The sequence below is a fragment of the Aspergillus nidulans genome, chromosome VII (assembly GCF_000011425.1).
Source record: "Aspergillus nidulans FGSC A4 chromosome VII".
NCBI classification, from domain to species: domain Eukaryota; kingdom Fungi; phylum Ascomycota; class Eurotiomycetes; order Eurotiales; family Aspergillaceae; genus Aspergillus; species Aspergillus nidulans.
In genome coordinates, this window is record NC_066263.1 from 2157856 (window position 1) to 2178957 (window position 21102).

At 49.6% G+C, this 21102-nt stretch overlaps 8 protein-coding genes across 8 annotated transcripts, besides 1 other annotated feature; 4 read left to right on the top strand and 4 right to left on the bottom strand.

Moving 5' to 3' along the window:
- Window positions 1-21102: part of a sequence feature (contig 1.29 1..525887(1)) that runs on past both edges of the window.
- ANIA_01904 (chaperonin-containing T-complex subunit CCT5) lies at window positions 2308-4570 on the bottom strand (the record flags this gene model as incomplete). The annotated part of the gene is made up of 11 exons (XM_654416.2): window positions 4467-4570; window positions 4396-4413; window positions 4290-4338; window positions 4131-4224; window positions 3998-4081; window positions 3655-3944; window positions 2958-3606; window positions 2771-2908; window positions 2541-2721; window positions 2403-2491; window positions 2308-2352 (listed from the first exon to the last, which is right to left on the bottom strand). Exons 1-11 carry the CDS (start codon window positions 4474-4476, stop codon window positions 2308-2310), a joined length of 1647 nt encoding a protein of 548 aa, XP_659508.2. The 5' UTR covers window positions 4477-4570.
- On the top strand, window positions 4769-6160 carry ANIA_01905 (protein hepA). The gene is made up of 6 exons (XM_050612907.1): window positions 4769-4905; window positions 4964-5099; window positions 5147-5189; window positions 5249-5325; window positions 5380-5775; window positions 5826-6160. Exons 1-6 carry the CDS (start codon window positions 4899-4901, stop codon window positions 5848-5850), a joined length of 684 nt encoding a protein of 227 aa, XP_050468765.1. The 5' UTR covers window positions 4769-4898; the 3' UTR covers window positions 5851-6160.
- On the bottom strand, window positions 6236-7623 carry ANIA_01906 (putative transcription factor Rap1; the record flags this gene model as incomplete). The annotated part of the gene is made up of 4 exons (XM_654418.1): window positions 6236-7105; window positions 7162-7402; window positions 7453-7538; window positions 7609-7623. The coding sequence occupies 4 exons, from the start codon at window positions 7621-7623 to the stop codon at window positions 6236-6238; spliced, it is 1212 nt and encodes a 403-aa protein (XP_659510.1).
- Window positions 8112-9524, top strand: ANIA_01907 (DHHC palmitoyltransferase family protein; the record flags this gene model as incomplete). Its single annotated transcript, XM_654419.2, has 3 exons — window positions 8112-8275; window positions 8324-8477; window positions 8529-9524. Exons 1-3 carry the CDS (start codon window positions 8187-8189, stop codon window positions 9522-9524), a joined length of 1239 nt encoding a protein of 412 aa, XP_659511.1. The 5' UTR covers window positions 8112-8186.
- Window positions 9805-12600, top strand: ANIA_01908 (Ataxin-10 homo-association domain-containing protein; the record flags this gene model as incomplete). Its single annotated transcript, XM_654420.1, has 2 exons — window positions 9805-9992; window positions 10053-12600. 2 exons carry the CDS (start codon window positions 9805-9807, stop codon window positions 12598-12600), a joined length of 2736 nt encoding a protein of 911 aa, XP_659512.1.
- ANIA_01909 (uncharacterized protein) lies at window positions 12593-13709 on the bottom strand. Its single transcript, XM_654421.2, has 3 exons — window positions 13563-13709; window positions 13105-13503; window positions 12593-13033 (listed from the first exon to the last, which is right to left on the bottom strand). The coding sequence occupies exons 1-3, from the start codon at window positions 13576-13578 to the stop codon at window positions 12756-12758; spliced, it is 693 nt and encodes a 230-aa protein (XP_659513.1). The 5' UTR covers window positions 13579-13709; the 3' UTR covers window positions 12593-12755.
- ANIA_01910 (uncharacterized protein) lies at window positions 16325-17257 on the top strand (the record flags this gene model as incomplete). The annotated part of the gene is made up of 2 exons (XM_654422.1): window positions 16325-16486; window positions 16547-17257. 2 exons carry the CDS (start codon window positions 16325-16327, stop codon window positions 17255-17257), a joined length of 873 nt encoding a protein of 290 aa, XP_659514.1.
- ANIA_01911 (mannose-1-phosphate guanylyltransferase) lies at window positions 17527-19238 on the bottom strand. Its single transcript, XM_654423.2, has 4 exons — window positions 19036-19238; window positions 18903-18959; window positions 17665-18831; window positions 17527-17614 (listed from the first exon to the last, which is right to left on the bottom strand). Exons 1-4 carry the CDS (start codon window positions 19102-19104, stop codon window positions 17588-17590), a joined length of 1320 nt encoding a protein of 439 aa, XP_659515.2. The 5' UTR covers window positions 19105-19238; the 3' UTR covers window positions 17527-17587.

Sequence of the window (21102 nt, forward strand, 5' to 3'; positions counted from 1 at the left end):
GAGTTGATTCAGAATTTGGGGGTGCGGTGCGCCGTGTGACGGTGACGGCTGGATGGCTACATACGCCCCCCGTACTGATTGATTGCTAAACTTTGTCCCTGAAAGAATTCGGTTGAGGTGTCATTGGGTAGTGAACTGTCCATATGGAAGATGAGTTGAGTGAAGATTGGGAGAGAAAATGGGGTTTATAGAGGCTGACAGGCCCAGGATTGAGCCGAGATGGTGATCGTATTCTCCCGTCGACTCCAATAAAACCTCTCTGGATGAATTGGCGGGCCTTCCGTCGGCAGTTTAGACGTCCATAGGTATCCGTTGCGTTGTGAGTGTATGCGTGGAGGAGTATACGGAGGCAGTCCCCTGTAGTATCCCTTCAATTATCTGGGGATGTCTTGTGGCACGTCCAATATGATCAAGGGAGGCGTGTGCGTAAGAACTGAATATCCAGACCGTACTTTTGCTAGACCGATCGAATTTACCAGCTCGAAAAAACGACTGGAAACGAGGGTCTTGTTCAGGTATGGGACGTCTCACCCGCGGCAATCGCAAGACAAACAGCACCCGATGACCGAGGACTGTGTGAAGTAGCGGTATAGCTTGAGTCAGCACTGGAGGTCAGCAACACTTCCACGCCGCAAACAGAGAGCATCTTGAGGCTTCAATCACGAGAAACGCCAGCCTCCCGCGGCACAAAACCGCCTACGAACAGATTCGAGCCACGTCAAACGCCCGGCGACCATGTGAGCGCGACTGACGTTACATGATGACTTGAGGGAGAGCGACAGAGACAGCCGACAGGGGGAGGGAACCCCTGGCAATATTCCGCGGCCTTGACTTGACCTCTCTGGGCTGGGCCGCTGGAGTTGACAGGGGCTGCAGAGTGATATCAGCGGGAAAGCCACAGTCGCCGGGGCCCAGAGGCTAGAACGGCTCTGCTTGTTCTATTATTATGGTCCGCTGTCCCACATGGCTGGGGGTGAATGCATATCAGTCGGTCATCTGAACAGGAGCGTCAGACAGATGTCCGTTAAGGCAAGTTATTATTGCGATGGAGGTGGACGAACGTGAGCTGTCGACCTATCCATTCTCCAGGTATCTCGGGATAATGGCGAGTTGGCACCGGACGCTGGACAGATGATCAGGAAGATCAGGAAGATACCGCCACTTTAGCGCCTTGACAGCACGTGCCGGTCGATGCCATACTATACTATGTACCTACCAACACTCTCTTACACTGTCACGGATACTGAAGCCACGCCCACGAGCCGGACGCCGGGCTCTAAACTTTGTGCATCCCATGGGAATTACCGCTCACTACATAGACTTTCTGCGATCAATGATCCGATGGCGGTACTGAACCTGCGATCCCCTGACTCAGGCCCCCCAAAGTTAAGGCCAGAATCAGGATCAGGATTGAACGAAGTATTCGTCTTCTGAGCTCATTCAGTCGTCAGAACGGCCCGCCCCGTCACACTCTTTTTCGCCCTCTCTTGTCCTTTCGAGCGATTGAGTCTTGACGAGTGACAAGCCAACAAGCCTGGATAAATCTCCGTTCGTGCGGAAGATCCTCCATGAAAGGCCTCGATGAGCGGCGAGCGGAAATGAAGAGACCGTGTCCAGCACTGTCCTAGTACAGGTTCATCCGAAACCAGAAGGGAGACAGTTCGTCCGCAGTGTCGGAGCCCCTTTTTCGCTCCGAGTTGTTCCCATCGTCCTGACTTTTACCGTTTCATGTTGAGCTGTCGTGTTGTTCCTCAGATTCAGGCGTTCCCCTGGGTGGGCTGGTACTAGCCTAACCTAACTTGCCGTGCCTGAAAATCTGACTGCCCATGATGCCTCGGTTGCGGTACCTAGTCTGCTACGACAGTTGAAAAGTCTACAGCATCATTTGACCTGAGAAGGGTAGGAATCCTTCGAAATAGTCTATATTCCATTCTTCCGCGCGACCGTTCACAAGAGTTGAGAGTTCAACTCGGAAGCGTGTCGTATGACCGGATGTTGAGTTCCAGTCTCGTGGAGAATGCCGGGGGCTTCTCAAAGCGTCGATAATCTCTCATCTCAAACTGAGAAGAGTCGGGGGAGAGACCGGATGGGCTGCGAAGGTATGACAGTTCATTCGGCGCTGGGAAGAATTGCTAAGGACATGTGTAAAACCCAAGCCGAGAAAGACACGACTATTCAAATTTCTCATTTCATCAACTAATCTATGTACCTGCGCCTTCTGTCATAGCACGATCTAGATGTTGGATTAGAGGGTTAAAGCGGGTTGCATTTTAGGTCATCGAGATGATAGTATCGTATACAAGAAGTTTAGTACTCCTGCTGGTCGTCACCAGAGATGATGACATTGTTAATCTGTCGCAAGTTAGCTGCATGTGTACAATAAACATAGGTATCTAACTCACCTTCAGAACCATGCGGCAGAGCTGAGTTGCAAGCAACAACTGCTGTCGCTTTCCGATGAGCGGATCAATGACAAAGTGTTCTCTCATATCTGTAGCCTAATCAATATCAATTCTACTGTCTTCATCAAGAGTATTTACCATTGTTTCCAGTCAGCATGCAGTCAACACCCAGCCGGGAGTTGTTCTCCTTGACCTGGCGCGACTTGATGGCCGCGAGTGTTTCAATCGGGCTCAAACCGGAGTTCTCAGCAAGGGCCAACGGCACTGCATCAAGCGCATCTGCAAACGCGCGCATGGCATACTGCTCGATTCCAGGGCTCTGAGGGCAATGTCAGTAAATGACTATAGGAAACTGGAACGCCACGAACCTTGACAGCAGCATCCTCCACAGCGATTGAGCAGGCAATTTCCGCTGCACCTCCACCATATACGACGCGGTTATCCCTGACTAGGTTACGAACAACACAAATAGCATCGTGCAGTGATCGCTTTGCCTCATCGATAATCTAGTAATAAATCAGTAATGCACGGTCTAGTATAGATGGGCGATCTTACCATCTTATTGCTTCCTCGCACAAATACCGTCACAGCACGGCTGTTGGCGCACTCTTCGATAACAAGCATCTTCTCTCGCGTAGTACCAAAGGTCATCTCGCGCACACGACCGGCTGTACCAAGTTTGTCTGCGCTGAGATCCTCAAAGCGAGGCACAATTCGACCGTTTGTTGCAATGGCGATCAGCTCAATTTCAGGCCCACCCACCCAGCGAACAGCAGGTAGCTTGTTCTGCAGAAGAAGATGGTTCGCCTCGTCATCGAAACCCCATTGGCAAATCACCAGGTTGGCCCCGGAGTCTTTCAGATGCTGGATCATCTCTGTAAACTTCTCTTTTTCGTATTCTTGCAGGCGCTTAAACTCCTCCACAGATGTGATATCCAGCTTGTGCTTTGTCTTCGGCTTGGGGGGTTCGAATGGGCAGGTCAGAATGGCCAGCTTAGCGTCTGTAACCTCATCTGGCATCTGCGGGTGAGAGAAATCCTTGTCCACGATGACACCCTTGACAAGGAGTGAGTCTTCAAGAGCCCCACCGACCTTTCCGTCTACCTTGATCAATTCAAAATCCACATCTTTACGTTCGAGATCAGCAACGGAAAGCACTGCGTCAACGGCAATCTGCGCAAATTGATCGTGCGATTTGGAGACGCTAACGAATGTAAGTATCAGCTTTGGCGGTGAGTTCGGAGCGCCTTACATCTTGCTACCTAAGCTCGTCTTTGCGACCTTGAGCAGGTTCGCAGTGTCTTTTTTTGTGAATTTGATTTCGTCGCTGATTTTGTCAAGTTGCGCCACGGCGATTTCGCAGGCTGCATCGTAACCGTCCGCAATTCGGATAGGGTGGATGCCCTTGTCAATGAGGTCGGAAGCCTGTTCCAACATTGCCGCGGCCAGGACGACAACACCGGTTGTTCCATCACCAATTTCTTCATCCTGGGACTTGGAGAGTTCGACGAGGAGTTTGGCGACGTTGTTCGTGATTTCCATCTATAGCACGCCGATTAGAACTCGTAAGCGGAATGGATATGTGCTGAACGAACCTGGGACAGGATAGTAGCACCATCGTTCGTAACAGTAATATCGCCGTCAGGGGAAATCAAGATTTTATCAAGACCGCGGGGACCCTAGATGGCCACTTAGAAATTGCCGTTGACCAGCGGTGACGGTCCTTACCAGAGACGTTTTCACGATGCTAGCAACAGTCTTCGCTGCGACAATGTGTGATTTGACGGCATCCGTGCCATGCTGTCTCTTCTTCTTTCCCTGGCTATTCGGAGGTGTATATCAGTTGAATTGTTCGGAAAGTAAAAGGGTTTGATGTCGGCGGCGTACTCTCGAACGATAATAAATGGTCGGCCCTGCTCATCCTTCATCACAGAAGCTATTACGGAGTCAGTATCGGTATATCGAAGGCTCGTGTTGGATTATCTATTCAAACCTTGAGACAGATCAAGCTCTATATAGACAGAAAGTTAGTACAAGGTAGAATGAGGGGCATCGGAAACTTACGCATCGCCATTTTGACGGTCTGCCTCCTGGTGAGGAGTTATTATCAGGTTTACAAGGAAAATCGAGAAAGAGGCGAGATGAATGGAGAAAACAAAATCCTCCAGAACGACCTGAGAAGCGAGGTGGCAGCGACAATAGAACCTCAATGTTGTTCCGCACTCACGGGGCTCTGTTCAGAAATTCTGGAGATTCCCAGTTCGGGCTAGTGAGCAGCTCTCCTGATTAGGATTAGCGCATCTCCCCTACGCGTTACTTTGCGCGACTCGCCATAACTTGAATTCTGAGGAATATAATCTCCACCACGACGTTCGCCCGTTCGTTTTGACGCTTGGATTTGCGCAATTCATTTCAGCTGCTTAGCTTTACTGTGAGCATTACTTAAGCACCGTCAAACTGTTTTCGCGTCTGTTCAGCTTCACTTCGTCGCGAACAATGCCGCGTGGGTCTATCAATTGGCTTTTTCTGCGACCTTTACTGAGCTAATCGCGCAAACATAGCATCCGTGGCCGTTTTGTCAGACGACGAATCCACTGGAGAATCTATCCCTTACGAGGAAGCCGAGGATAAAAGGAATGGGGTCGACGATGCTAATCATGCAGATGAGGATGAGGATGAGGATGAGGATGAGGACGTGTGAGTGGGATGTTTCTAGCTTGCAACAGCAATGCTGACCAGACTAGCTACGTCGTCGAGAAGATATTAGGACACAGATTCAAGGGTGATGTGCGCGCATATTCTGCTCTGTCTTCACATCCGACGATGCTGGCTGACGTTGCGAGAAGGGCACATTGTTGTTCCAAGTGAAGTGGCAAGGCTACGATGATCCTAGAGACGAGACTCTCGAACCAGAGGAGAACCTGTAAGGTTCTTGTAACTGTGACTGTCTTCTAAATTCTCACTGACACTCTCGCAGCGAAGGTGCACAAGAACTTCTGGAGGAGTACTTCAAGCTTATAGGAGGACGACCCGAGAAGCCTTCCAAAAAGCGCAAGTCTGTGGGACGGCCACCAAAAGCAGCGTCGGCAAATAAGCCAGAACCGAAGCGACGCAGAAGGTCACGAGCAGCAGATACTGAAGAAACAAACACTAGTGAGGAAAAGGCGAAGATAAAGGAAAGCGTAGCGCCCGATTGGGTGCCGAAGTCCAAAAATTGGGAGAACGAAGTCAAGACAGTCGATACTATTGTGCGCGAGGATGGCGGACTGGTTGCGTATCTTCACTGGAATAACGGCAAGAAGTCAAAGGTGTCCATCGAAACATGTTATGACAAATGCCCACGCAAAATGCTCAAATTTTACGAACAACACTTGTAAGTTTCATACATACCCTCGGAATTCCCGCAAACCTAACACCAACCAGAGTTTTTAAAGACTCGGATGCGTAAATATACATTTTCCTGATCTGTCTTTATGCCAACTTCATGAGGTGCTGGGTCTGAGCCTCAATTCCATCTATTATCTGTCTGTCCAGTTACAGTCTACACAATATGCACCGTCGGCGTGTGTCTGGAGTTCATCAATCTCGCTTTTATTATTATTGGGAATGTATAATAGGGTCTTCGGTTAAGGTGTGTGGGCATATCTTACTGGCGTTGAAATTGCCTCGGACGCACATCTTCAGGATTAAGGGATAACTAACCACGTCTATCATATGGGTGTCATCAATATGTCTCAATTGTGTGCTTGTTATGTTCTTTCCATATACCATTGGCTTTCTACAATCACATTTCTTGGGTCATCCAGCGCTTTTTATCCTGGGCCCATCCTTTCCTATCTAGCTGCGGCTCTTGTCATGTTTAGATAATCCCACCGGTAATTCAACAAGTCGCCATGCTTCTCTATGACCCGCTGAATATCACGTGTGTTTTGCGCCTCCAGATCTCTATCATCTTGTGCCGTCCATACTCCACGCATGTTGGTCGGTATGCCCTTCCCCGCAGACAAAGACTCCAGCACCTTCTCCGCCAAATCCGGGTCCATGCTGGTACATTGCAAAGCCTCGATAACTTGATCCTCGCTGCCCTTTCCCGCGCGAACCCGGCTATCTATCCACGAATCAATGTCTTGCTCAGGTGCCTCCTCAGCCACCGGGCTTGACGGGAGGAATGGTAGCTCCAGAAAAACGCTGTCAATACTTGTGTTAGATTCATCAGCAGGGTCTTTGTCCATGGCTTCTTCAGTGGGTCCATTTTCTTGAGGTAGGATTATCCCTGAAATTCGAGTTGTTGTGGTCTTTACTCTTTTGGGGCTGGGGAGCGTATCAAGTTGAGGTAACTTTCTCTGCTGGCTCGCTGATGCTGGAGATATTGTGGCAACTTGCGGAGCTGATGGTGTTGGATGCCGATTTGTTGTTCTTTGCTGTGTGCTCAACGTGCCGTTAGATGTGCGGGAACCAGACACTGTGGGTTCTGGACTTCGTTTCCGCTTTCTCTCTCGTGGTTGCACTGAAGTCTCGTCTCTCTGAGTAGCCGGTACTACTGGATGAGCTGTAGATGTAGGCGCAGGGATAGGCTGGCTTTTGCGGTCTTCTTCACGGACAGCCGTAGCGTCATTTGATTTTGACATTCCGCCTGGACGTGGACGGCCCCGAAGCCTCTTGAGATACCTATCTCGCCATGATTGCCATGTATGTCCCGGATGCTAGGTCCTATTGTCAGCAGGAGTTTGTGTCACTTGTACTGGACCAGATGAATTACATTTGCTGCAAAGAGCTGATAAATTTTATTACCCATGACAGATGAAAGTGGATCCCGTTCATAATGTTGCATATAATCATAAATGAGCTGGTCCTCCTCTATCGTAAATGCTGCTCTTTGGCCTTTTGTTGGAATATTGGACGCCCCGACGGGGCGAGTTGTAGATGGCCCAGCTTTGTAAGCCTCAAGGTTCTCTAGTCTGCCTTTTTGAATAGACTTTTCAATGAATTGATAGGAATATCTGGACCGTGTCAAAATACCAGATTCTCAAGGAGAGAAAGATGGTCTTACGCATTGGCTGGGAGATTCTTCCTTCTGTGGTCCACTATTTGCACGTCTGCGTCCTTTTCAAGAAGCTTAACAAAGCCGCCATGTTGCTATCGATGCATCAGTGTAAGTCATGAGATAAAGATTGGGGACGAACCTGAATTTGCTCCTTGAACCTACTTCGTTGTGGGACATTGTGAGAGAGCCAAAACGATATCCCCTGGAAGAGTCCGCCTTGCCCCGTCTCCCCGGCCATTCCACTCTCCACTCCTTTCACCTCCATCATCTGCTGTCTCCCAGCCTTTTCTAAGCGCTGGTGCCTGTCCCAATGTCGCAGTCGTCCTTGATATTTGGGCTTCCAGTTTGTAGTTGGATCACGTGGTTACGCGTCGCGTCGCGGAAACGCGCATGTGAGAGTTAAACCTGGCCACGAAAGGTCATCGTTGCTACGTCTCCGTGCAAGATGACTGATTAACAAGAAGTACAGTCCCTGGAGCTAGGTAAAGGTAGCAGATTGGTAGCGGGAAATAACCTTCGCTATCCGAATATACGGCACCGGATCACGTGCCCGCGATACCGTAAGGTCTAGTCAGGGGACTCACCGACGAGGCTTGGATGCCGTGGTCATATAAACTAGGACAACAAGAAGATTCTGGTATCTTACATCCTCCTAGCGGCATAAAAAAATGTCTGTCCTGGCCTTCTAGGATCATTTTTTCAAGCCAAGGTCTCCTGTATGTCACTATCTTGGAAGCGCGATGGGGCTTCTACGGACGATCGCCCTCGTGATCCTGGGGTTTTCAGCTTTTATTTTTACTGTTCTTTTCGGGAGACTTCCTGTATTTCGGTATGTGGGAGTCTTTGCTGAGCTGTCACGGCATTCTGACGTACCCAGGAAAACGCCGATCGGCCTACTCCATAGGATTATCTGGTTACATATCCCGCATGGAATATCATACATTGATGCTCGTTTGTTTAATGGACGGATCCTGAGATCCTGGGGCCAAGCTGGCAACTATATCCTCTACGAAAATCATCCCCTCGTGCTTGTCAGTATGCATTTTCGTCATGATGCTTCAAATTATTGATTGGTTTTATAGATATTCTTTACGACAATCCTTGTCATTGGGGAACTCATATTCATTCCCAGTGCTTGGCCCAGGATCTCGGTGATGCATCAACTCTACATTCCCATCATCATAGCCCTGCCTTACTACTTCTTGTATGTGAGTGTTGTTACAAAATCATACATCACGCCGGACAATCACGCGGAGGAGATGAAGCGCTATCCTTACGACAAGGTCATATTCCACCCAGGCCACAGCTGTGAAACGTGCCACTTTCTCAAACCAGCGAGAAGTAAACATTGCAGCTACTGCAAGCGCTGCGTCTCCCGGCAAGACCATCATTGCATATGGCTCACCAACTGCGTCGGTCTGAACAATTACCATTACTTTTTGTATCTCTTGCTGTCACTAAGCGTCATGCTGACTTACGGCTCATGGCTTGGCTACTCCCTCTTGTCTCAGACATTAGACAGACTCATCCCTCCCAGCTCGCCCGTGCGCTTGAGAAAACAAAGCTGGCCAACGTTTCTCAACATGTGGGCGGCGGTAGTAGCCTATGATACTCGGATCGGGGGAGTTACGATGCTGATGTTTATGACGGCACCACTGGCGTTCGCTTTTCTCGTCTACCATGTCTATCTCATCTGGGCAGGAATGACGACGAATGAGAGCGCCAAATGGTCTGACTGGAAAGACGACATAACCGACGGAATGGCATTCAAGTTTATTGGCGACCATAAAAGAAGCGATTCTCCTCTTCTTGAATCCGCCGAAACTGCGGATTCCTGGCCTGGGTACAGCGATCAAATACTTGTGCTTACAGAGGGAGACCCTCCGAAAGAAGGGCATCAGGTTCACAAAAGCTCTAACGATGTTATACAACCAACTAATCCTGATGCGCCTATTGATCGGAGGTTTGCTCGTGTTAGAAGCATGAAGGAAATTGACAATATTTACGATCTGGGCTTTTGGAATAACCTTTGTCATGTATTTGGAAACTACGCTGCGGGCAAAGCTCACCGTGCTTAGTCTCATTTATGAAGTATTGGCTGCATTACCGACTCTTTAGTTATTAATTTAATAAGTATAGGTTCACCGTAGAGTATACTTCGTTGCACCAGGGTAGATCACGAGACTTACCAAAAAGAGTAGTTAAGGCGACTCGGCCGCGGAAAAATTTACCTCATCAATGATTCTTCTGTCCCGCCAACTCATTTCACCTTCAGATGCATCTAAGATTCTTTAACGGATTTAATATCGTCTGAACCCTACTTTATCCCCTGCCCATTCGCCCAGGAGGCACTTCAAGATGGCGGAAAGAGCCTCAGCAGAAATGAAGCCAAAGTGCACCCCCGCGGAGCTCATGTTGAAGGTCATCCTGATGGGCACACTGAGCCATTACGAGACCCGGGGTATGATTGACGACAAACGCTTGGACCATATGCTCTCTGCTGGAAAGCAGATTCTATATAAGACGCATCAAGAAAGCGATGTCAGGTAAGAATCTACTCCGTCAGGGCGTATGTCGGCAGACCACTAAACTTTCCTTCACACTAGACATGGCTTAGGATTGTCTCCCGACATTTGGCAGGGCCTTACAGACGTATTTACGAAGGCAATTCCGGTTCTAGAATCACAGTCGTTCATCTGGAAAAGCCCGCCGGCTGCCAATTACGAACACTCGTCTTCGAACTTGATAGCCTACAATTACTTTTCGCTGGTGAAGGACATCGAACGCCTGAATGATCTTTGTACGATCGCCCGGAACCTTCTTGCTACGACGAAGAAAGCGCAGAATATGGCTGCTGAGAAAGGATTCGACCAGAGGGTTCTGGCGTTGGTGGATACTTGTGTTCGGGTGACGGCGCGGGGTTTCGACGGGGAGACGAACGCAAGGAATGAAGAACGTTGGCAGAAAGTCGTCAATCTGTACAAGCGTCTCTTGATTACATGCCTTCAGTTCTTGCACAACTTTATCATGCACAACGAGCAACGTAAGATGGTTCTCTGGTTGGATCTATTCGGCTACCACTCTACCGGGGATTCCAACATCATCCAGCCCAAGGAGCCACTTGATCAGGCTAGCAGCCAGCCAGAGGGATTGGCACCCATTGTGAAGACTGGCGAGAGGATAGTTAATCCTCCGATTAGGGCACTGTACGATCAGACCGCTGAGGATCTATTGCTAGAGACGATTTCCAACTTTCCTCGGGAACCAGCCACCATCAAAGAGGAAGCAGCCATGCTACTACTTGCAAACATCAAGGATCATATGGAGAAACTGCTAGGGCGTGATCTTACGGCAATCCAGGAAATGGGCAAAGACCCTGACCAAGTCAAAGAAATCCGTGCCGCCCTCACTGCCATCCTTGGTGCGAAGGTGGATGGGTGGTCGGACCTTCAAGACAGAGCAAAGGATCTCCCGCCCGCTCTTCCCGATGATGAGCCTCCTCGGAAAAAAGCGATCCTCACGATCGATCGCAGCCCGACTGCAGGGTTCCCGCGTATTTGCTGGTCTGACCTTCCAGATCTCAATGAGTACGGTGTGGTCGCCGCTGGCGATGCACCAATTGCGGAGGAAGACACGACCATGCCAAGATCATCTCAGTCAGCGGCGGAGACACTTCAGGAGGCCAAGGATGAATTGATGGCTCGGCTACAGGAGGCGTCTCAGATGGGCGACGAGAGGGATCACGATTACGATGCGGGTGACGCAGGCACCGTTGGCGATGACGACTCACGCAGCTTGGAAGCAGTTGCCGACGGGAGCATTGATGAAGAAGAGGAAGAAGATGATGAAGACGACGACGACTATCGCGGACGCCCAGGCGATCAGCAGCGTGGCCTCTTAACCGATATTCCCCTTGTGTTAGGACCTGCTGAGATTGAAGCTCTTCCGATGATTATTCAAGCCGGGATTGTAGACAGCTTCGGGCTCAAGGGTGGTGAACGGACTGGATCGCGAAACATGCAGGCTCTGCGATGCCACATCCTCCTCACACAGGAGACAGGACGCAATCTGCTCCGTGAGCTTTTGATCTTCATTGCTGCATGGGACCTTCCTGACGACGAGCTCTACTTCAAGATGATGGTGCAAATCATGGATGCAGTCCTAAGAAACGGCCTCATGTCTCACGCGTACTCAGATTTTGGTCAACCCAAGGATATAATCTCTCCAGCGCAGGCAGTTGTTGTGAAAATCCTCACGCACATCTTTCGAGCCAAGTACTCACCCGCTTCAGTCACTGGCTCCGGCCAAGCCAATGCCACCAAGAACCCGGCCCCTCTTTCCAGAGTCGATGTCCTCACCGTCCGCTATATCTTCACTATCTTCCGCGGTAACATCATCCCCGAAACATGTGCTCTCATTTACTTGCAGGGCCAGATTCGCGCCGGCCGCGCTCTGCCAGAAGACTTCCCTCTCAACTTGTGGGACATGGAACGGGTATACGAAGGTGTTTACCAATTCCTTGAATTCTTCGCTGTCCTCACAGAGAACAACGATTGGAAAAACCTCCTTGTTAAGTGGGAGATCGTTTATGACCTCGTCACGCTCATCAAGGAACTCGAAGCTAGCATCCCAAAGGGCCAACTGAGCCAGTTGAACCTTGGCCGAAACAGCCCTTCCAGAGAGCAGCAGCAGAGCGCTAGCCCCGGTCCCATCGCCGTCGAGCGACCCTACGATCCTAGCGATCCAGACCCTACAGATGGCGGTACCGCGTCTAGACCCGAGTCCCCGCCAATCACTGAGGATCCTTCCGAATTCGAGTGGCGCAACTTGAAGAAACTTGTCGTGCTTGTGCTATCCTCTCTTGTGTGGAAGTGCCCTGAAGTCCAGGATCAGATTCGGAGGTATGGTGGTGTGGAGACGATCCTGTCCTGCACGAATTTCGATGCCCACAATCCTTACATCAAAGAACATGCTGTCATGTGCCTTAAGTTCTTGCTTGAAGGCAACCGCGAGAACCAGAAGCTCATAGAAGAGCTTGAGGCGCGTGAAGTCCGCGATGATAATGGAATGCTGCAGCAGCGGGGCCTCGAAGCTGTTATTGATAAAACTGGTAAGCTGGCTATTCGACCACGAGATGGACAAAGTAGCTCTTGAGCAGCTTGACCAGTTCGATTTAAAAGTAAATACAACATGTACATATATAACATAATGCGCGAGATACTCCTTTACGAAATGCAATGATTAGCTTTCATAGCCTCGTTTTAACCCCATCAACTCCAAAACTCAAACGACCTGGCATACCTTGTAATTCAACCATACATTCCATCCCACTCTTCCTCGTCATCCTGTTCAGCTATTCTCTTGCGCTCCTCAATCTTGTCCCTCTCCTGCTTCGCGAAATCCGTCCGGTCAAGCGGACACGTCCCCCTGAGTCTCAACCAAGGCCGCACACACTCCAAGTCAAACAAATGCGTCGGGTGGCACGGTAACCGCACAACGAGTGGGTACTTGTCGTCTAAAAACGGATTGCTGCAAATCGGACACGCCTGTTCGGGCTTCAGCGAGGAGCGCGGGACACGGTCCAGCCCTATTCGTCATGATTGTCAATATCCTCTCCAGTAATTGATGCCAGTAGGGAACAACGGAGGGTGGAAATACTATCACAAAACTCCTCATTAACCCCCTCAACCTCCTTCGGCGGCGTTTCTGCATCTCTCAACAATGTTTGAATCATCTGCGCCAGCAGATCATCCCCGTGGACTCGAATGGGCGTCCCGTCTGGATTAAGCGTGGGGAAGCTCCCAATGTCCCCGGCGGGACCTGTAGCGCCGGAATTTCCTCCACCCCCCTCACGGCGCATGATATTTAGCGCCTCGGCGAGGGAATAGAACGCAGCGCTGACATCGCCGGGCACAGGCACGGCATAGGGGCGCGAACGGGACTCGTCGGGGGTGATTTCAGAGAGGGTCGCGAAGAAAGTGGAGAGGTCGGGGCGCCGGCGGCGAGTCGTTGATTGGGATTGCGAGGTTGACGGGTCCGATGTGAGGTTATGTTCGACTGTTGAAGGTAGAAGATTAGCTTGGTGTTTGCTCTTGAGTTGGAGGGGTATTTCTTACCCTCGTAGGTTGACATGGTGCGTGGGAGAGCTGGGTGTCCTCGTTCGTTTGCCGCTTGAGTTAATATTTACAAGAAGAAAATCGAGAGGTGGATTAGAGAAGAAATTGCACTAGTGTAAGTAAGAAAGAGTTCTCTCGAGTTGCAAAGTCGGAAGTGGGAGTTTGGGTTATGTCTCAAAAGTGAGTGAGGGGACAGAGCGGAGATACGGTAGCTCTAATGAGGCAGCAGTACCGTGACGCGTTTTCGGCGGCCGAAACTAAAGATCGTTATAGTTCAACGCACCAGCTAGCAGAGGAGCTCTTAAGAAATGAGTTGACTCATATATTGGGTAATTGCACTGAACGATTCCAAAGCTCTGTAGCTATACTTTCAGTAGTTGAAATTCTCGTATACTACTTTTCAGCCAACCAGTTGAATATAGACACCTCCAGGGCAGGGCTGCCGCAGAACTACCACAATCTGCGAGCTAGATTTCGAGATTTCAAGTCTCTGCAATGCGCCATCCAATATGCCCTTTCGCTGAAATGATTGTCTCCGGCTCAGAGCTCGTCTCTTCGCTCTGAGCAATTAGTCCAGTGACAAACATTGTTGTTAAACGAGGCAATATTGGAAAGCATTAAATGTGTCGAAAAACGAAACTACTTCTATGATTGAGACAGACCAGAGGATTCAGGCAAGCTAATATCAAAGACTGGGAATTGGGACGGAAGGGCGGGCGTAATGACGATTCTCCCTGCTATGAGCGGCAGTGTACTACTGTGCTGTTCCGGTAGTTGAAAGCCATCCCCAAGGCCTTTAATCGGGACTTCGAGTCTGGCCCTTTCGTTTGTCCGGAAGAGGTGGTAACTCATATTCCCGAATTCCGAGTCATTATATCGAACTTTCCGTTTGTACCGTGGCCTGAAGTAAATGAAATGTATGAGTAGAATCGTCGCTGAGACTGGAGGGATCGTCATCAACCATACGGCTATAGGCATGTTTAAGCCCATGCCCATCATAGGATGAGAGTATCGTCTATTGCACTGGCAGCCGCGGCCCAGCTTCCTTCCAGCTTCCTTGGGATCTGATGTACGGAACAGAAAACGTCCATTAATAGGGTGATATCTCCATTCCAAACATCGCCGCCGTCACACAAGACTCGGATGTCTTCCTTTATGGTTAAATATCCGACGCTGCGGTTATATGGAGACAGTTTATTAGGGATGCCTCTGAACTGAAAGTGGTTTGCGACAGGCGGGAGGTGAAGGTCACTTTAACTATAATGCTTGAGTGAGGAAGGATGGCTGATGCGCCCAAGATATGGAGATTTCTGTTCTACCTGTGATGAATCAATGCTTCCAGGTTCCAGAGCTAGGGAATATGTAACCTGGTAACGGTGTTCTTTCTAGGTTGCCGAAAATTTAATATAATCGATTGCCAAAATACTCAGCGTACGCAATACTGCGCACCGAGCAAACTCTAGGGAACTCCACGGACGTTTGGGTCCATGTCCTGGTTTCTTTATGAGGGTGAGAAGAATAGACACTCTGCACGGTTCAAAAAGCCCATAGCTTCAGGATGCAGCTGGGATGTGAGATGTTCCTGAGACGAGCTTGGAACCAAGGTATTTTGCACAATTACCTAGTATGACCTTCCTAAGCGATTCGACCTGTAGAAGTGCGACAGGCCACTGAGGTTGCTGCCAACACAGATGGAGAGGGCGATACTCGCGCGAACGAGTCCATCTTCCTTATTAATCAATGATCCAGCGGTCGTATTACCAGGTAACTTCACCCTTCTCCGGTCCTCAAGACTAACGGCGAAAGGAGCCATTGGTACCTGCTAGTCCTTGCGGCACTAAGCAGTAGACTTTGACAACTGGATCCAAGTTCCTCCTTACGAGAGTCTTGATGTCCAAGCTAGAACAAAATGTCGGAGTCGCCAGGCCCATTTCCCCACCCGAGAGGGAGTACACTAAGGCTTTGTTCATAATCAAGTGTTCCTATAGCGAGCAAAGGAGTCGTTCTCATCTGCAGACCTGCTCCGAATTAAGAGACGCACGGTGTGATTGGCCTGCTAGGGCATGGACAGAAGCCGGTGCATCTTGCCTTCGCCATCCCGCCAAAGTATGGAGGTAGTGAGAACAGTTGCCATGGTGAACCCAGGGGTGTCCGGACGGTTGGTTGACAGGTACCGTGTAGAATTATCCAGGAAGAGTTGATGATCTGGGCTCCAGTGACGACTGTGGAGAAACTAACACGAGCCGCAGCCTGTCTTGTTGTGAATGCCGGACAGCCAAATTATATATGGCGAAGCAATCGGCATCTGAGACGTAAGCGTGATCATATGTTGTACTCAGAAGGCTGACACTGTAAGCCTCGTAGAATGTCACTCATAAAATCAAGAGGTTGATAGAGATTAGGTTGACGTCGTCTCACAGGCCGCATGGGCGGTGGGGAAAGAGATTCGTGGCCGGTGGAGCGAGCAGGCAGTGTTGTGATGGGGCCAAACAAGGCTTTGCCATGGCAATTGGCAGCATATCCTCAGATCCTCACCTTAAAATAGATTAACCATCAAACTATGTCTGGGGCTGATCATCTGTTTTGGCCTTTGACCTTTTGACATAATCTTCTTTACCTCCAAGTCTCTTGCTGGCCAAGAAACATCCATTGCCGAAATCGTGCCAGGTTTCTACCACTAAATACAATCCGTTGTTTATTTCGTCTTCATACTCGCACTTCATCCACCTGACACTCCAATACGATCGGTCAATATCTAAACCATGCGTCGCAAATCCGTCAAACCATCCGAATATCCAGCCCTACCGTTTCACTTCATCCGCTTCGTCCTCTTCCTCTCATCCCTCCTCGTCGCCATCATCCTCGCTGTCTTCGCCTACAAGCTCCACCAAGCCGATCAGAAATTCCCTTGGGCTTTCCTTGTGGTAAGCTGTCGTCCGATAACGCACTTACTAAATGACTAGATCCTAACAATCGTCTCTTAGCTGATTATAGCTGCCTTCCTCTCCCTCCTAAACCTCATTTTCACCACAATCCTCCACTGCTGCTACGGCCTCTCCCCGCGTCTCTCGCTAATCACAAACTCCGTCGTCTTCGTCATCTGGGCTGTCGCTTTCGTCCTCCTCGCCTGGGCCGTCTCACACACGATTCTCACAACATGCAACGCCACATATTGGGCCACGTCAACCGGCATCGCGGTCTGCCGCATGTTCAAGGCCCTTTTCTCATTCACGATTATCGGCGCGGCAGCTCTTATTACATCCATAATACTTGACGTCATCGCGTACCGTCGTCAAACAAGACTCGGAGAATATGACCCCATGGCATTGGGCATAGAAGGGCACAGTCTGGCGGAGTATAAGCCAGGGGCACATAATCGGGATAGCAGTGCGCTTTCGGGGTCGTTCCCGCATCCAGCTATAGGCGCTGGCCCGGGGCTCGTCGATGATGATAGGGCACCGCTTGTTTCAGGAGGAAGATACGATGCCTCGGGCCATTTGAGGGGCCGCTCGGAAGAAATGGATATTGGGGAGAGTAGACCGTTGCATCAGCCACCTCCGTATGCTAGTAATCCGGTGTTGGAGAGGTATTCGGACGGACCCCAGCACCCGCACTCCGGGATGAGGATGAGTGCCTATGATAACCCGTACGGGTATGGACAGCAGACGAGCTATGACCCCACAGCCTATAGGTGAGGAGTCAAGCTGGCCACCCATGATTGAGAGAACTTTACGGAAGTGTTATGATACTGTTTTTGCTGTGGGTTTCAGCTTTGCCCGTCGGCACTGGCGTTTTGTTTTGCTGCGTATCTATGTCATAGACTTGTTTGGTTCGAGGCTACGCAAGGAAGTATCAGCCTTGCTTGTTAGTGTGCTGGTTGAGTTTACGTGCCATTTCATCAAGTTTCTTACAAGACCTGGAGCGAAGCTATCAGATACTGTGTATTGGGTAATGCTATCGGTTCATCAGAAGATCGGTAGTATTAATTTAATATAATATAATCGAAAGTGAATACGCTAAATGCCTTACATGATGACCTCGTTGGCAACATCCTAGCTTTATGTCAGCTATAACAAACGATAATGCGTCAGAGATAACTTACCCGCTTGAGCTCCTTATACGGCAAACAGACACAGTTCTGCACCCGTACTTCGTCACCCACGCCGCACTCCTTTCCAAGGATCGTAATGCTCTGCACCTTGACACCATTCTTGATGATGCTAGTGGAGTGACTTCCCATGGGGATTGGTGTCCCCTCCACACGAGCCCAGGCGCCGACTCGGCTGCTCCAGCCAATTATCGAATGCATGACGCATGCATCGTGCTTAATTTCCGCATCTTCCAGAACAATTGAGTCCTTGACACGCGCGCCAGCACCCACGATAGCGCGAGGCCCAATTGATACGTTAGGACCGAGCTTTGCCGTTGGATCTACACTTGCGGTGGGATGGATGTAGACGGGAGGAACGATGGTAGCGGAAGGAGCAGCGAGCTCCTCAGACTGTGCCTGGAATGCTTTCTGGAGGTAGAGAGCATTGGCCGGAACGGCGGATCCAGCGGTCTTGATCTGACGCCAGAAATCTTTCGTCTCGTGAACAAAGAAACGGTTGCTGTCAGCGAGGTCGGAGAGGATATCCTGCTCGAGACGCAGGACCTCGGTTCGTTCTGAATCATCGTCGGCGACAAATGACGCTTCCAGGTTGTCAGAAGAAGGATAGGAGAGCAGGCGAGGGCGAGTTGTTCGTCGTTTGATCGTGCTACGAATGGAGGGGAAGATGCATTCTGTCGCGAATAGATATACTCCGCAGTTGATGAGGTTAGAGATATGTGATTCCGGCTTCTCGACGTAGTGAAGAACTCGCTTAGTGTGTGAGTCCGACACGATACAGCCAAAATTCGTAGCTGCGTCGTTGTGGACTCGTGTTCCCAAAATGACAGCCTCAGCATCCTTCTCCTCAAACAGTCTTAGCATCTCGCCAAGCGGGAATGAGCAGCAGACATCCGCATTCAGCACGAAGATGCGCTCCGGCTTGCCCTTGAGGATAGGGTCGCGGAAATGGTATAGACCGCCAGCAGTTCCTAGCGCTGTGTATTCTCGAAGATATGAAATTCGGAACTGAGGAAACTCCTTCGCGGAGTCCTTGATGAAGTCGCGGAAGACAGTCTCATCGTAGTAGCCAATAAGTATAACTTCATGAAGCTCGGGAACTTTCGCAAGGGCCTTGAGGCAGTGGTGGATAATCGGGTGGCCGGCGACTTCGAAAAGCGGCTGTGATAGACATTGACGTCGTCAGTTATATTAGTTCGACACGGAAAGCCTCGATTTGTGCAGAAACCGACCTTAGGGACATCGAGAGACAGGGGCCTGAAGCGGGTTCCTCTGGAGGGACCACCAACCTACAAGCAATTGATTAGTTACAGAACAGAGTTTTCTCAAAAGGTGAAAACGATGGGAAACTGAAGATGGCCTTACCAGGATTATAGCCTTCGTGCTCACACCCGAGGCCACGCTGTTATATTCTCGCACGGGTACCTGAAGCATGGTGGGAGGAGGGGCAGAGGTACGCAATTGTGGAGGCTAGAAAGGAGTTACTCGAGGTAAGAGAGCGGTTGAAAATTAAGTAACAGCAAGAACAAAGAGAGGTTTGAGATGCTAATAAACAAAGTGGTACTGCGTACTGGAGAAATATATTCAGGGGATAAAGGCCTAGCTTGAGGGTGGCTTAACTAGATAGGTAGCTTCCTGCCTAATCCAGATGTTGCTGCTTTAAGGAGGGGTGCCAGCAAAGTTAATCAGGTGACGTGCTCTTACGCTTTAAGTAATTTATTTCTTGCTACTAGCCAACCAAGAGACAGTCAGGCTTCACCCCACCATAAAAATACAATATATACTCCAAAGCCACTGCTTGCGCCCGTAATGCGAAGAGGACCTCTTATTTCCCTTTTGCACAATGGCTTTTACATCATATTCCGCGCATCCTGACCACATCCCTCGCGCTCACTAGCCTCTTCGAAATGCGGGTTGGCAAACGAATCCAGAAGTCCATGGGACACAGCCTGTTCAGATCATACTCTAGGATAACTATTAGCCATTCTTTCCCCTCCATGAAGAAGAAACTCCGTCAGCTAAGTGCCCAGTATTGACCATAACTTTAAACACTCATGAAGAAAACCCTCTATATCATACTGGACGGCAAGCTTCGCAACGGCCGTGTTCTGTCCCGTCTTGCTATTCGCGTACAAGCTAGCAACCTCAAGCTTAAGTTTTTAAATGGTGTGCAGGGTCGCTTGGCTGGTAAAGATAGCATACGCTTCTTTTGGTAAATCGACTGATACGTAGGGCCCTGATCAATCTGTGCACCTCAACCACTGGCATTCCCAACTGCGGCATTGGTACGGTGGGAATGGCTCAGCATGTAGCCACTGATACGCTCTTGTGCTGTTATGAGGTTAGCCCTCTGTTAGTAGTCAACAAATGGAATAATGATTAGGGTTGAGATCCAGATTCATCGGGCATCCTGCACATCCGGTCAATGAGAACCTACCTCAAAAGGTATGACCGCGTCGTCGAAGGATCATCCTAAGTTCGTCGAATGAGTTTGGAGTCCTGATAGGCCGCGTCTACGAATACAATGTGTTATCGTGCTTCAACAGTATCTACTGGCAACCGACGGCCGCGGATTCGGACTCGCCGTGACCTAAACTCAGCGCAAATGTCCATAAAGAAAGAGTCTGCTTTGCGCGTTTTCGCATAGGTTATTCTGAGCAGACATCGTCCTGATGGTAATCCCTTGTGATTCCTTCCGTGTATAACACTGCAGTGGCGCTTTTAGTAGACGACAGGGTGTTGACTCAGTCCACCGATATCGTGCTCATCAATGACGTGGAAGATTGCAGAGATTCTCTCTCTCTCTCTCTCTCTCTCTCTCTCTCTCTCTTATATTCTTTCTGGGATTACTCAGGATTTCCATACCCGCAATATAGTTGTCTTGGACATCCCGCTTAGCGACGGCCGTGGTCGACAATGATCATACTTTTTCAGATTACCATACCTCAATCGCGTACCGATAAATTTCCTTGGGCCAGCTGCCGAGACTAAGAGCTAGATTGAAAATGCCTTGCTACAGTAAGCATTGCCCTTCGTGTAAATCAATCGAGCTTCTGGATATGCTCTTCTCATTGCTCCTGTATAATTCCATACAACACAAAATGATTGGGCCATTGTAGTCAGATCTGAAAGTAATCTTCTCTATTCTCTTGTCAAGTGAGTCCTATATCTGATTGCTGCCTAGTCAATTCGTTGTATACACTCAATCTCTGCCTTTCGTCTAGCAAGTCACGTCCCTCTCCAGAGGACGTAACACCAGAACAGCCTCTCTTCGATTCTCTTGCTCAACACTTACTTTCATTCATCCCTTCATGTGTCCTTTCTTCTTGCTTCTCACTTTCCTTTTCTCCTCCTAATCCCTTCCAGCCGTCTTCTTCATCTTTAATATTTCAATTCACCATCTCGTCTAGCATACGTCCGTTTTGTCCACCC